At 42.0% G+C, this 14,586-nt stretch overlaps 1 protein-coding gene across 1 annotated transcript; it reads right to left on the bottom strand.

The window, feature by feature from the left end:
- Positions 1–590: 590 nt before the first annotated feature.
- On the bottom strand, positions 591–3,446 carry MAS1 (MAS1 proto-oncogene, G protein-coupled receptor). The gene is made up of 2 exons (XM_069850992.1): positions 3,312–3,446; positions 591–1,631 (listed from the first exon to the last, which is right to left on the bottom strand). The coding sequence occupies exon 2, from the start codon at positions 1,592–1,594 to the stop codon at positions 605–607; it is 990 nt and encodes a 329-aa protein (XP_069707093.1). The 5' UTR covers positions 1,595–1,631; positions 3,312–3,446; the 3' UTR covers positions 591–604.
- Between the last annotated feature and the right edge of the window lie 11,140 nt (positions 3,447–14,586).

Below are 14,586 nucleotides of genomic sequence, written 5' to 3'. Positions count from 1 at the left end.
TAATCATAGAGGAACTTGACCATTTAATATACTATTAAATGCCTTACTAGACCAAAGCTATGCTATATGTTTGTGGATATGTATGGGGACTTACTCTCACACGTGGATTTCTCCCTGTTTTTGTCCCCAGGGAGCAGCTCCTTTGTGCACTTAAACAAGCTGGAAACAGTTGAAACTGAATTGCGCTTTGTAACATGAATCCTGCATTTAGTAGGTTTGACTTTCAAAAATGCGAATACGCACAGGCCCTGATGACTTCAATAGCATTTATGGGTGCTTAGTGCTTGTATAAATGTCACATTATTTTTAATATATTTTTGTGTCCTTTTTTTATATTCTCTGTTGGCCTGTCTCTTTTCCACTGTGGTATCTTGACTGACATAGTCACATCAGGATGTAGCATGTGTTTGAATAATTGAGAAAATATAAATAAAAGTTAACTTTATTTTAGTCCACATTTTTCCATTGCTCAACCACCAAAGGTAACAGTACTGTTTCACCACTGCTTTTTACATTCTATGGAAGAAAAATACTTTTAGGTTTGCAGTGGTTTATTAGATCTCCCAAGCCCAATTATTTGGCCCTAGATTTCCCCCGCTAAGCTTTAGAAAATTGTTTCAGCTATATCCAAACTCATGCCAACTTCCTGGCTTCTCGGCCGCAACCCATCAGCGAGTGCTCTACTAAGAACCACTTTGAGACTTTCCTTGAACCTCTTTTTCTTGCTGCTTCCTACGAAGAAGTAAACAAGGGGGTTGATGCTACTGTTAACGGTGGAGAGAACAATGGTGACGTGGTTCTGCTGGCTGAGCAAAGACGACCAGTGGTGGTAATTCAGAAGATACAACAGCCTCATGGGCATGGCAAAGATGAGGAAGACAATGACCGTGGCCACAATGATGATGTAGAGCTTTGACGAATGAGGTCTCAGGGAGTTACGGTGAATTCTGATAACCAAGATCAGGCTGGATACAATCATTAGAGGAATGAAAATCATGAAAGTCAGGATCCATGTGAAGATGAGCAGTGCTTGGCAATGTTTGCCATCGTCGAATTGTTCCTTCGTTGAATCATCTTTGCATGTTAAGTATTCAGATACTGTCATCAGAAAAGACAGAGTCCACAGAATTGCACAAACAGTTGCCGATTGATGCTGTGACCGGTGGCATCGGTACCAGATGGGGTAGACAATAGACAGACACCTCTCAATACTGATGGCTGTCAGGAGATACAGACCAGTATTGTATCCAAGAAGGAAGATAATAGATAGTGTGGTGGTTATATAATAGTATAATCCATATGCGAATCCAAAACCGGCAATGTACTCAATTGACAGAATAAAAGTACAAAGCAGTAAGGAGATATCAGCAATGGACAGGTGCATGATGTACGCAGTGAATGGGTTTCTTTTGATCTGGAAGCAGAGGCACCAGAGGACAATTCCATTTTCACAAAAACCCAGGAAGGAGATGATCACAATTACCCAAAGTGGGGTCAATATCTCCCAGACCCTTTCCTGTGTAGAAATGTTTCTGTGCATTGAGATGTTCTCTGTGCCTTCGCTGGGATGAAACATTATGTTTGACTCATCCATGGGGAAAGCTCAAGTTTGGATAGCACAGCTCTTCCTTCTGTAAACATGTATAAAAATACACTGTGAGTGTTGTGTGCTCCTCATCTCCCCCTTGTCTTTCTGTTTTGTGGTCCATCAATTTCTGATCATATCTGAAAGCCTTAGCAAAAGGAAAACTAGCTTTGATTCAATGATGCTAGTTGAAACCCAACTGGAACTACTCTTGGCAGTGTTAAAGATTGCTAAGCTCATCATGCTAGCAGAAATCTTGAACTTTTTTCTCTATGAGGTTTAAGATATGAGTGCTAAACCACAGCTACAGAGCTCTTGGACAAGCAACATCTCCCATCATGTTGCAAAGTTTCATTATACAGGGTCACAGGTTGCATTAGCGGTTCTTGTTAGAGCCCTGAATTGTTCCCAGACAGGTCTATTCAGCTCCCGTTGAAGCTAATGATATTAATTTTAAGTTAAACGTGTATCTCAAGTGAATTTGGCTCATAAGTTTTTGGTTGTTTTTTTAAAAAAATTGATACCAACATCTTTTGTACAGGAAGAACTTTAATTAAGTAAGTAAAATTAATAGGTAGTAGCTATTCAGCATCATATTCCCTCCAAGTACAGAGGTGGAGGGAAAGAAAAATTGTTTTGAGACAGTAATTTCTTATCAGCTTTAATTGTCATTTATAATAGCATAACATAATTTAACAATGTTTATACACTCTGAACACTTAGCACAACTACAAATAACCTGCAAGCATTAAAAATCCAACCCATCACAAGGAGTAGTGGTTCGGGTTCCTTGTCTTTTGTTATAGTGGTTTTAACTGTTTTGCTGAGTCATGGAACAAGTTCTCCTTTTATATGTCTTCTTTCAGCTGATTTTCACATGCATATTTTGTGTCCCCTTCCATGTAACTTCCAGACCGCCTCTGTGATAATATAGAGTCACATTCAGGCCCCCTGCTGATTTACTGATGTTAACAGGGACTATATCTTTGCAGTAAACTTACTCTGCTGGCTTGGTTCATCCATATAAGCAGCCTGGTTCTTTAACGTGCCATAATGGAAATTTATCCATATCCTCAAGTAGTTAAGAATATCAAATGCAAAATAAAAAGTTTTAATGGAGCAATGTGTGCAATGATTATTTAAACTGAGCCATTCATTTCACCCATCAATTTTCCTTCATGAGCCCTAGGCTTCCTGGGTTTGAAACAACTTCTTAAGACACAACACCAGAGTCTAAAAAAGAGCATTCAATAAACAACCCAGGCAGCCTCAGGGCTTGCTGGCATTTAAGCCTGCAGAAAAATGTTAGTGATGATTGCGTTGACTGTGACACCATCTGAGACTCTGACAGAGAGAACAAAAAACATAGCTGAAAGTGTGGTAGAGAAGTCAATGTGAATGCAAAATGTGAATGCAATATATGAATGCAATGACCAGACTGAGTGGCAAGCTTCCCAAAAGCAGTGTTCTGAAAAACTGCAGAGGGAAGGTGCTCAAACATTGTGCTGTGTGGAGTACAGTAAAGCTTCAGAAGAGAAAAGAAGAGAAGAGGTTATCTACTTCAAGTGTTAAAACAAATGGGAAAGGAAAAGAAGAATTAAAAGACTCAAGTATGAAAGAAAGACTCAAAGTATGAAAAGACTCAAGATGAGTCTTGATTTGTATCCCTGTGTAAATGGAGCATTCCTCTCTGGAGAGTAAAACAAGGAAAAAATTCTGGACTTACTATGGTCATTCCCACGTGAGAACATTCAGAGATGAGAATGGCAAGAATCCTCTCCTTCCAGATACATCCATGGTCTGTTCAGATTTCCCTGAAGCTGCTGAAAAATGTCCTTGAAGAAGCTGATGGTTACCTTCTCCAACCATTTGCCTTTGGTAAGAGGGGAGCAAATCGTGTCTCTGACTATGACTCCCTCAAAAAGAAATGTGCAGTTCTCCAATTGCTCCACGTCTGAGGCATGCCAAGCAAAGGCCCCCAGGCTCATCAACTGGGGCCGTGCTTCAAATGGCATCACTCAGTAACTGGCAAGTCATCTAGCTGAAAGCCTGGGAGTTAACTCTTGTGGGAACTGAATGGCAGTATATGGAAAGCTGTCCTGAGCTGCCACAATACCAAGAGACATAGTTTAAACAAACAAACGTGAAGTGAGTAGAAAATCTATTTGGGGATGATAAGATCTGAAGGAAAAAATCTCTATTTAGAACTGTACCACAAAATACCATGTAAAGTAATACAACTTGATTCGTAAATTTGTCTTGTATTTTTAATAGGAGAAAACAGGAAAGCAAGCAAGAAAGGAAGAATGGAAGAGAAGAAAGAAAAAGAGAAAGAGAAAAAATATGGAAGGTGAGAAGAAAGAAAGAGAAGGAAAGAGAGAAAGAAAAGAAAGAGAAGGAAAGGAAATGGAAGGAAGGAAGGAAGGAAGGAAGGAAGGAAGGAAGGAAGGAAGGAAGGAAGGAAGGAAGGAAGGAAGGAAGGAAGGAAGGCAAGAGAACTAATTCACAGAATGAAAAAAATACAAAGAAATCACAGAGGAAAGAAAATAGGCACATCATTGTGTTAGTCCCATGCATCCATTCCTCTTGGTAAAATATGTATCTTGAGATAATCTACCAAAAGAAAGAAAACAGCCACGTGAAGGGAAAATCTGTTCTTGAGATTTAAGCAGTCTGCCCTGAAAAGTTCAAACAGGCCTAGGAGCAGAGAAACTCTTTGAAAAGTCCCCTGAGGATGTCTCCTGCTTTTACCCCAAGTATTAGGTTGTTTTTATATTCAGATATTAGCAGAACAAACATTCTTAGCCAAAAAAGGAGAGAGTTTGCTTGGTCTTCTCCTTTAGATGTTTCACTAAAACTACCAAATCCCCAAGTGGGAGAAACTACTAACTAATGTGAGAAATAAATGACCCAAAAGGGAGGGTCAGTATAAAGTAAGGAAAGAAACAGAGTGAAATAAAAACGTCTAATTGCTGTCTGTTGGCTTAAGCTGTAATATACCTTACATTCAACAGCCATGGGACCAAAAATTTCAAATTACCTCTGAAATAGAACAAAAAAATGTTCCTTTCCTGTAGAATGAGGCATGCATATGTGTAATGAGAAGGGTCATTGTAGGAACATATTGATATTTCAAGACTGACCGCTTACTTGGGTTCATAGCCCACTCAGTCTGCTGTGCAAGCACAGTCCAAAATTGGGGATGCCCTGGCCTCTGTCTCTCCATGAGGTGGGTGATTTGTGATCCCTTTCTCTCACATGCACAGCACCTCCTTCACGACAGGTCCTAGGGTACCATCAGTCATCATCGGTAAGGACAGGGCACCAGAGTGAAACCTGTTCTTGAGGGTAAACAGCTCACGAACACAGCTTGTCCTTAGTGACTTCAGGAGTAACGGGAAGGTTGAATAGCCCTGGGGGATCTTGTGCCTTCTGACCATTGAAGTGTTTATATCAGATGCTGCCAAGAAATGCAGTGACTGTTTCTGAATCAGATTAACTATTCAGACATTGAACAAAGGGACTACAATAACAAAGCAGGGAACCCCAACAGACCTTGGGACCAGAAGTTCGTATTAGCAATAAATTCCTTATGGGCCATATAGATATTCTGTTAATTTCAATCTAAACTGAATATACAGCAGGATATGACATGAATGACAATTTATCCTAAAAAAATTCTCTCATACACTAACCAGGTGGGACAGAGCAGCCTTTCAGTGGATGTAAATCGAATGTGCTAACACTTTCAAATATCTAGTATGCATGAAGCTAGCGGTGTTACCTTGTTATCATTTCGCTTTGAGCCTTTGAATAATTCCATGTTCTTATATCTCCAATTCTTGAAAGCAGAAAGCAACCTGGCAAGAACTTACAATTCATTCATTAAAGAAAACTCAATAACTTAGGATTTATAAACCAAATTAGAGGGGTTTATGTGCTTGATGTAGATGTCAATATACAAAAGAGCGTCTGAGTACCTGGGAGTCAGATCTCCTAATTATGTACTTCCACAAGCCATCATGAAAATCCGTAAGGAATGAGCTCTGGCAGCATTTTCAGGCAGTGCAATTTTTCCTGATGGTCATTCAGTCATCTCCACTTTCCAGATGAAATTCATTCCACAATTATTCAGTTGAAAGAGAGGTTAGGAATTGTGCTTAGGTTTCAGAGGATTGTGGGCTGAGGAATTGGGTTTGAACAGCTAACAGAAGGTGGAGAGGCTCACTGGAAAACTGAGGGGTGGTTGTAAGATCACCAAAGCCCAGACAGAGATTCTGAGGTGCCACGGGGAGCAGAGGACTCTGAGGCACATTGGGAACAAACACACAGGTTGTATGTGTCTGAAGATGCATTAAGGCTCATGGATAGTAGGACAGCCAGAATGGCTTATGATTACTCCTCAACAGGTGATATGCAAGTATGATTAAAGTAGGAGTTAGGCTTAGGGTAAACTTTAGGGTTGTTATCCTAACCCAAAACCCACCACAGAACTTGCTAGATATCTTTTACTCTGTTCGTATCATTCTAGCGTATGCCCAGTTCCCTAAAGGGTGGTAATTGGTGGATTGTGTTTTACAGGCAATAGGCATGAGAACTAGATTTATTATTGGCTTCTGCAAAGCAAGGTGAAAGTATGTGTCTCCAGCTAGTTTCGAGACCAGCAGAGCTCATCTGTTCGTAGGTAAAAGTAACACATGATAGGAGCTAAGATTCAAGAAAACAGAAAATAAAGACTAAGAAGACTCTGTCCAGAATCAGGGTTGCGATGAAGACTCCTTGGTGGCTGCTCAGTTGTTATAAAGGCAGTTGTAAAATCCTGCTAGTGGTAATGGTGGGATTGTGCTTTTTATGACAACAGTAGGAAACAACAGACTCCAAAATCAAAGATTACTGCTTCATTCTGAAATCCTACTGAGAGATTTTGACATCTAACAAGTTGGTAGGAATGAATTAATCACACTTTTTTTCTGAGTGGTTACCGCATGTTTTTTATGAACAATTCAGTGCCTATGGCAGCTGGTCTGAAAGCTAGGTGCATTTTGAGAACCTGTGAAGAATCTTGTCTGAGGTAAGAATAAAGCATCTAGTAAGATGGGCAGTTTATAGTTACTGTTGGGGTCATACAGACCCATAAAGTAGTTTGGCAAAGCTATTTTCAGATTATTTTTCTGTTCTTTGTCAGAGATGGCTTTTCAGGCATTTCAGGTTCTGCTCCGAAACAGCTGATGAGAAAAGGACAGTTAATAGTGGATAGAAAGCTAGGGGTAGACAGGCCCAAAAACAGTGTACAGGGCTCTGGAAATCTCTGGAAGCAAAGTGAGATGGCAAATTAGAGGAACTGTTTACATGTAAGTTCATGGAATGGCTGTCACGTGAGCATGGGAGGATTTGGAGATATTCCTACTCCTGACTTGAGCCGCACCTTCTTTTTCCCACCTGCACATCTCTGGGTGGCATGCCAGGACCCAGCACCCAGGGGCGACGTCACAGAGCAGGAGGAGCACCGTTTCAGCTCTGCCACGCCAGGGTGAGGTGTGTGCTGCCTGGGTACGTTTATGCCAGGGGGAGGACAACTCCAAGGTGACTCTACTTGAGCAACCCCACAACCAGAGGAGAAATCAGCCAGTTTGGTACAGAAGCTGCACAGACGTATTCATATAGCAAGTGGACACGTTTACCTGCCTGGGTGCAGCACGCATGGTGTTCTGGGTGTGAGCTTACAACTCTGTGTCCCATCATAGTGGAGGTGAGGAAGCAGCTGGAGAACAATTGCAGAGAGATTCCCAAATCAGAGATGGGTGAGGAGCTGAGAGAGAGTATGGGAAAGCAAGGAGTTCTTAGTGATGCTGTGGGTGTAGGAGAAACCAATATAAAATAACAAGATTTCCTATTGCCCATCTTTCCATTTGTTTTTTTTTTTCTTGGAATGGGGAGCAATAAAAGTAGATTTTTAAAGTTATAAAAAATGAAAGGAAAAGGTATCCCTGGGCAAGGAAAAGAATGCATGTCTTTACTGAAACCCACAAGTGTTCACCTCTCAAAGAATCTCCATAACATATTTCTGTATCTGTTGGTTTACAAGTGTCCTTTGCAAGTGGAAATGTGTTCCCACACCTGGCCTGTGTCCCACCAAGTCATGGAGAAGGGGAACCTGGGCCTTAATGAAATACAGAGCAGCTGTCTTCTTTCTTCACCAGCCAGCCTCGTATCTCTCCGCACTCTAATCCACTCCTGGTTACACTTTGACTGTTTGAGGCCTTGGCCATTATCATTCAGTTCCCTGCAAAGCCTCACAACATTTTTTTCCCCTGTCTGCATAAGAAATTGTAACGACTCCTTCCCAAAACCTTTCTTATTCAGACAGGTCCTATCTACAACCACACTGAATTCGAGGAGGTCTCTTTCAGAGGCTCTTCAGTGGTCTGACCCACCCTTTAGTCCTAACATGCATAGCAGATGGCAGCTTTTACCTTGGGGGCAGTGGAGTCTGTCCCCAGCAGAAATTTGCCCTCGCTAAAACCCTTCCGAGTCTTATTTCTTGGCCAGTCACAAATAGCACCAATGCCAGAACCAAACCCAGCATCGTCACACATCAGAAGAGAAAATACACCGCACCTGCCTGTTGGCAGCCCCACCAGCTTCCAAGCATTAGGACCACCACCACTATATACTGTAAGACAATACAGGAAAGAGTATTTTCATTCTACATTTTCATTCTATGTATGCAAGACAATACAGGAAACCATTGGGGAGAGAATAGGATAAGATTGGAAGTAATAACTTGGCATATATGAGTAACTAGGATAGGCAGCTGAAACGGTTTATCTTCAGTTGTGCAAAGCAGATATTACAGGATTAGAAAATATGAGAGATGCGTGACAGAGAGGAGTCAGAGCTTTCCATGATAAAAGGTTGGAAGAAGTGGTTTGAGCACCAAGTAGCCAGGAAATTTAGCTTTTCCTTTGTTTAGGTTGAGATAAGATAGGATGGTCGTGTCCAGTTACCTCATATAGACTAAGACATTTTGTATTACTGATGAAGATAATGAAAGAAGGGTCTGGTACCATGGTTCAACCTGTGTTATTTCTGGAGACTCCCATTTCAAATCCTTCTTGACGCAGAGTTGCTCCTCAGGCTAAATTGTATGAAGTGCCTGCCATAGTAAGAAAGACTGCCTTGAAAAAATCTTTATTCCTGATGGTACTAATCTGCATGTTTCCTTTTTTTTTTAACCCTCTTTTAATTTGTATTCTGTATCACATAATCATCATTTAAGGTCCCCTCCAACCCAAACTACTCTATTCTATGATTTACATCCATTTTCAACTTATCACAGAAGTTAGCCACTATTCTTTACTTGCTCTCTCCATGGCAGGAATAGGTGGTTAAGTAAAATCCTGGATGCTTGTTACTCTGAAACATTAGTCTCCTTGGCTGGGTTCACTGGGTTTTCAACTGAGGTCTGGTGGTCCACCTATCTCCTTGCACTCTGCTCTTACACACAAGAGAAACAGCTATGGTGCTGAGGATCCCTTCTATTGAAAATTATTTAAAAGGATGATAACTGCTCTATGGAAGCACCACTACTTAAAAAAATCTAAGTAGATGACGCAGGAATTGTTGACAGTCTTCTCAGAACACGCTTTATACTCAGCTGGGATAGGTCTGTGACTCCTCAGGGCAACACCTTTACAAGTCATTTAATGGCATGCTTACAAATATAACTGCTGTGTGTGGATGTAATTGGGTAATAAGCAGTAAACAACAAGATCTTTGTAGTGACATGATTGAAAGCGCTATGCATTGCTATATGATGCTGGGGTTAAATAAAGGAATTTCTATCTGAACTATGAAAGTGGTCTAGAAGTCCATGGACACGCATAAAGGCTGCTTTCGAGCATGCCAGGTTCATGCTTTCCATCTCCCACAGTGGTGTGGTGGTACATCTTGCCAAAGCTTCAGCATGGACATCAATATTGGCTGGGTCATCAGTTTGCTTCCAGAAACAGTATTGACTTGTCCTCTTTCATTCATAGGTTGATTTGGTAACAGCATTTGCTCTGCGGAGGTGAGATAACACAGAATAAGTTGGGTAATGAACAACAATCAACTGAGCTGCAGCTGGAGATAAAGAAACTGAAGTTCTGCATTTTTTAGGATTTCCACTTCTTCCTGCATCAAAACATCACATTCCTTCTTCCTCTGAGGTGGAGAGGTTACAGACACTACCACATTCTTGCTGTACTTGTAATTAAAATGTGTTCAGACACACTTTAAGTCTCAGTCTTGTCAATAAAATATACTTTCCTCAGACCTGAGATGCTCTATTGCTGCCTCTGTTTCCTGCTGAACACATTTCTCAGGACTATGTTTTTTCTTCCTTGTCATGCTTTCCCTTTATCTTTCGATGTCAAGGACACACTATTTTTCTTGCCCTACAAAGCAACACACCGATATAGCAACACACATGTGATATAGCCTTGGCAGGGAAGCATTTGACTACACTTTAACTACTCATGAGGTGTTTTGATTAAAAATCTAGACGGCTGGTAGCTCTGTATCATCTATCCTGTTTCTCTGCCTCACTGTCCCATGTTGTTTTCTCCCAGTTCCTGGCCTAATCTCTTAATACCTTGTTGTGGTTTGCATGCATTGGCGTTCCCACTGATAGGAACATGCCTTCTCATTTAAGAGCAGAGTTTACAAGCATGACTCAAGGCACACTTAATACCCGTAACAGATTGAATTTTCTCCACCTACATTATCGTGTGGGCTGTTCTGCTGTGGTACAAAGAAATCAGACTCTGATTTGAGATATATTCTCAGCAAAGGTATTTCCTTAGTAGCCCTTCAAATATGGATTGATGGAAGGAGATAACATGTTGTCAGTCACAGAGCTATACAGCGCCTCCTCTTCAGGCTGAATATACCAATACTCCAAAGGACTGTATGGAATATAATATGCATAATATTTATGCACATACAGGTATCTTGCCAAAATTAAACTTGCTACTTTCCCAGATGAAGAAAGGCTTAGTTTCTGGTGTTGTTTTGGGGGAGATAGGGATGGTGGAAGGAAGAACCAGTAAGAGACTACAATATAATTGATGTTGTAGAAACCATATTAGTCAGAAAAGACAGGTAAATAAATTAGTAAAATAACTAGGTGAACTACATATCATTCGTTTACTGGAAAGATTTGGAGACATTGTGATGGCTGAAGACCATAATCAGAGCTGCCTTTTGACACTGGATAGAGATTGAGTGTCATCCTTCAGAGCTGCCAAGTGACTCCAGAGGCAAGAGTCCTGAAAGAGATGCCAGAAGGGTGATGGGCTGCCCCCTCATTTTCAAATAAATTATATACTGGTTTACTAGGGGAGAAGCAGAACTGCAAAAACACAGAGCAAGGAAATGGTCTCAAAGCAGTCAGCTGCCAGCAGGTCAGCACTGTTCTGGGCCAGCAGCACCCTGTTGGCTCTGTAGACAAGGTGCAGGCAGGCAGAGCCAGTGCAGAACTGCCCTGGCATCCTTAGTGTGCACTGCCCGCCCTGCTTTCTACCGCCCTGGATTGCTTTGGTGCTAGGGACTGTGCAGATGAATGGATTTCTGAAGCTGGTGCTAAAGGCTCTACTGCACAGTGATTATGAGGGAGGTCATGGCACTCACCCTCTCCTGCCACTATAGGCTAGTCATGACCTGTGTGTGACAGGGAGCTCCCGGAGAGCCATGGAGACAATGGCCAGTTATCCTGAGAGCCACAGACAGCACCATGTCAGGACGAGGAGGCAGTGGGGTTCGTCCCTCATCTGTCAGACAAGTCACTGGAGTCCATGTCTCTTGGATCATGACTGTCAGCTTTCTGGCTGCACTGTGACAGAGGACAATGTGGGAGAATGCTGGCCAGGACTTGTAAACACGCATTTTTTTTGTTCCTGTCACCTGTGATAGTCTCCATGTACATCTACTAACACTGTTTTGGCAGAGTACAGTACAGAATCTGTGAGCCCAACAATAGGGAATGAGCTCCAGGCTATAGGGTGCTTCCTGTTCCCGGCTAACTAGTTTTACAAGGGTTTTATGCATCTTCTCAGCTACTTCAGCAAGGTGGTATGTGTACCTGAGGATGGGATCAGGGTGGAGCCGCTGAAAACAAAGGCTTTGTATGGCATACAAATAACTAACTCTTCTGAAAGGCAAGCTCAATTCAGCATGGTGTAACCTCACAGTTTAAAACACATCGCCTAAATTCAAGCCTGTGTCCAGGCATTTCATTCAATCAAGGCTTAAACGTTTCAGTCTTCACATGTCATCACCTGGGAAGAAACAGCTGAGGAGGCGGCACTGTCTGTCCCATAATTGCAAATGCAAAATTTTCTCATGACAATCATTACACGGTAGGTGCGGGTTTCCCGAAGGCATGGTGTGCCAGACAAAACAAGGCCAGGCTTTTCAAGCATTCATCCCCTTGTGTCAGTGGTGAAATACACTTCCCCAGTGGAAACGTGATTGAGTAAGCTTAATTATACCTCCTGGCTTCACAGATCAGGTCTTTATGTTAATGCAACAGGAGATATATTCTCTGCCAAGGGCACTCCATGACTGCAGTAACTGGCACGATCTCCCAGAGTGGCAATACTTTTAGTTTTGCTTGTTCCTCACATATCTCAAACACACTCTTGTATCACAAGTAGATCAACCCCTTGTATCACTGCTGGATGAGGCTGTTGTAGCACTACAATTACATGTTTGTGCTTTGAAAAGCCTTTCTTTCCATTGAAAACGTTGCATAACAGAATAAATCTTTCTGGTGGCCCCTCCCTTCTAGGGGCATTTCTTTCTCATATGCCAAAGCTAAGCTGTTTCTCTGAGATGGGCATTTGGAAACAGTTGTGGGGAAAGGAGGGGAAGCATTTCCTTCTTGGGCCTCTGCCCTGGTGCCTTCTACTCTTGGATAACTTCACAATCTGATGGATGTGGAAGCCAGAGTTGTCCTCCTGGGGCTAAGCAAAGGCCTGGGCTGCCAAATCGTCTGTTTGACAGCTGATTTGAAAACAAACAAACCTTAAAATAGTATTTCTGCTATTGCATTGGCTTCAAATTTTAAGCCTTAGATCTAATTGGACCAAGAAAAAGGGGCAGAATAAGCAGCACTAAAACAGCTGTTCTGCCTCCTTTGTCATCCATATCACTCAAATGTCCACAGCTTTCCTGTTTCTATACAACCAGTGGACCCTCCTTCCTTTATGCCTGTTTTTTGACTCTTTTTTCTTTTTTTGCTCTGCCCTTACTCACATCATCTATGTTCTTTGTAGCTCTCCCTTGAGAGGTTAACTTCCTTCTTGTGACCACTAGAAATGCCAGACAAAGCTTGAGACACTGGGAAAATGAAAAGAGAAGAATGATGAAAAGAAAACAAATATGGAAAAAAGCCACGTAACGTCTTCCTTTACTTCAGTGCAGACAGAGCCCTCAATGCACGAGTAGAACTAGTACAGAGAGCATCCATCTTCAATATCTCCCTGCAACATTCCATCATTGCATTTCTACCCAGCAGCTCTCCACACTCAGTCTAATCATACTCTGATTCATGCCCTTCTCTGGACACGCCACCAAAAACAAAAGCTCTTCTTTCCCTACATACTCATTCCAAAACCACCCACCAGCTCCAGGGGGCTGTCCTCACCCCCTCTTACAATGTGGACCTTCTACCTCAGAGAAAGAATTTATTTTTCTCCAATTGTTTACAGGAGATCTTTATTTGGTACAGGTCTTCCAGGACACAGACGTATGCACGAAACAGGGAATCTCAGAAGTTTCCTCTTTTTCCTAATTTAGGCAGAAGAGGAAGCCTTCTCTTTCATCGCGACCCTTTAGATTTACTGACCGTTCAGGAAATTCTACCTTCTTAGGGGCTTTGTGCATTTCCCCCCGTTATGATATCAGCCCTGGAGCTTGTCTAAATGCACGTGGTGACTTGCCACAGCCTTGCCTTTTGCTTTTCCTCCCACATGGCTCGTCTGCAGATCGTGGGACATCACTAACCTGCTTGGTGAAGAACTCGTGAGCTGGATTAACCAGGGTTCCCCTCATCACAAGCATAGTGGCTGCCACTGAACGCGTGCAATTCTTCATATGCACAACTACACACTTCCATCAAAAATTAGCACACTGACATTATTGAAGATAAAATAATTATTTTTAAGCATGTATCTTCGACGCTGTAATTATTGCAACAGCTCCCGTCGAAACCTCTGGAAATCTTACCCCTCCGTTTGACTGGTAACAGGACCCAGCTTGAAGCTTGTCTGCAGCTTAACTTTTATTTTTTTCACTGAAAAACTGAGGAAAACTGCCTGTGAAGCACATTTTTTTCCTCCAGTTAGGAAATTACATGGTTACTTATGTCAGACAGTACCTAAAAGCACCAGAGTGCATTGGCCTGGCCGACAAGGTTCTATCTCTTCTAACCTGACAGAGCACCTGGGCTGGAAAATGATCTGGTCACCAGAGGACCGTGCTTTCTGGACAAGCTGCAATAAGAATGGGCAGAAAATCCTAAATACTTTTAGGAACAAGCATGATTGTCTTAAATATGCAGATTTTTTTTCTACGGAATAACAAGCAATCGGGCTTTGGAAAGTAAGAGCTGCCTTCTAGTCCTGCATTCCCACTTATTTCAGCACATTATTCATCTCACTTCAGTTTAGGGAAAAAAAAATTCAGCATTTTCTCCTTTACATCTGTTCTGCTCTTGGGAATTCCAGATTCAAGTGCTGTGTCTGCAGCAGTGGTACTAATAAAGTCTGCTTATTAAGCTTTAATCTAGTCCATGGGTATGTCTGGGACTTTCTGTTCCTGTACAACCAGTGGAGCCTTCAGCATCCCATTTGCTTGGGTTTGCAAGTCTTGCAAGCAAGAGACTTGTCTGAAAAAGAAGGCAGCCATCTCCTGCAACTCCCTGGAGACCAGAGCAGCCTTAAACAATTGCAATGGCC

Source organism: Phaenicophaeus curvirostris, chromosome 2, assembly GCF_032191515.1.
Source record: "Phaenicophaeus curvirostris isolate KB17595 chromosome 2, BPBGC_Pcur_1.0, whole genome shotgun sequence".
NCBI lineage: Eukaryota > Metazoa > Chordata > Aves > Cuculiformes > Cuculidae > Phaenicophaeus > Phaenicophaeus curvirostris.
The sequence above is the reverse complement of the archived record's forward strand: the minus strand, read 5'-3'. Positions and strand labels throughout refer to the sequence as shown.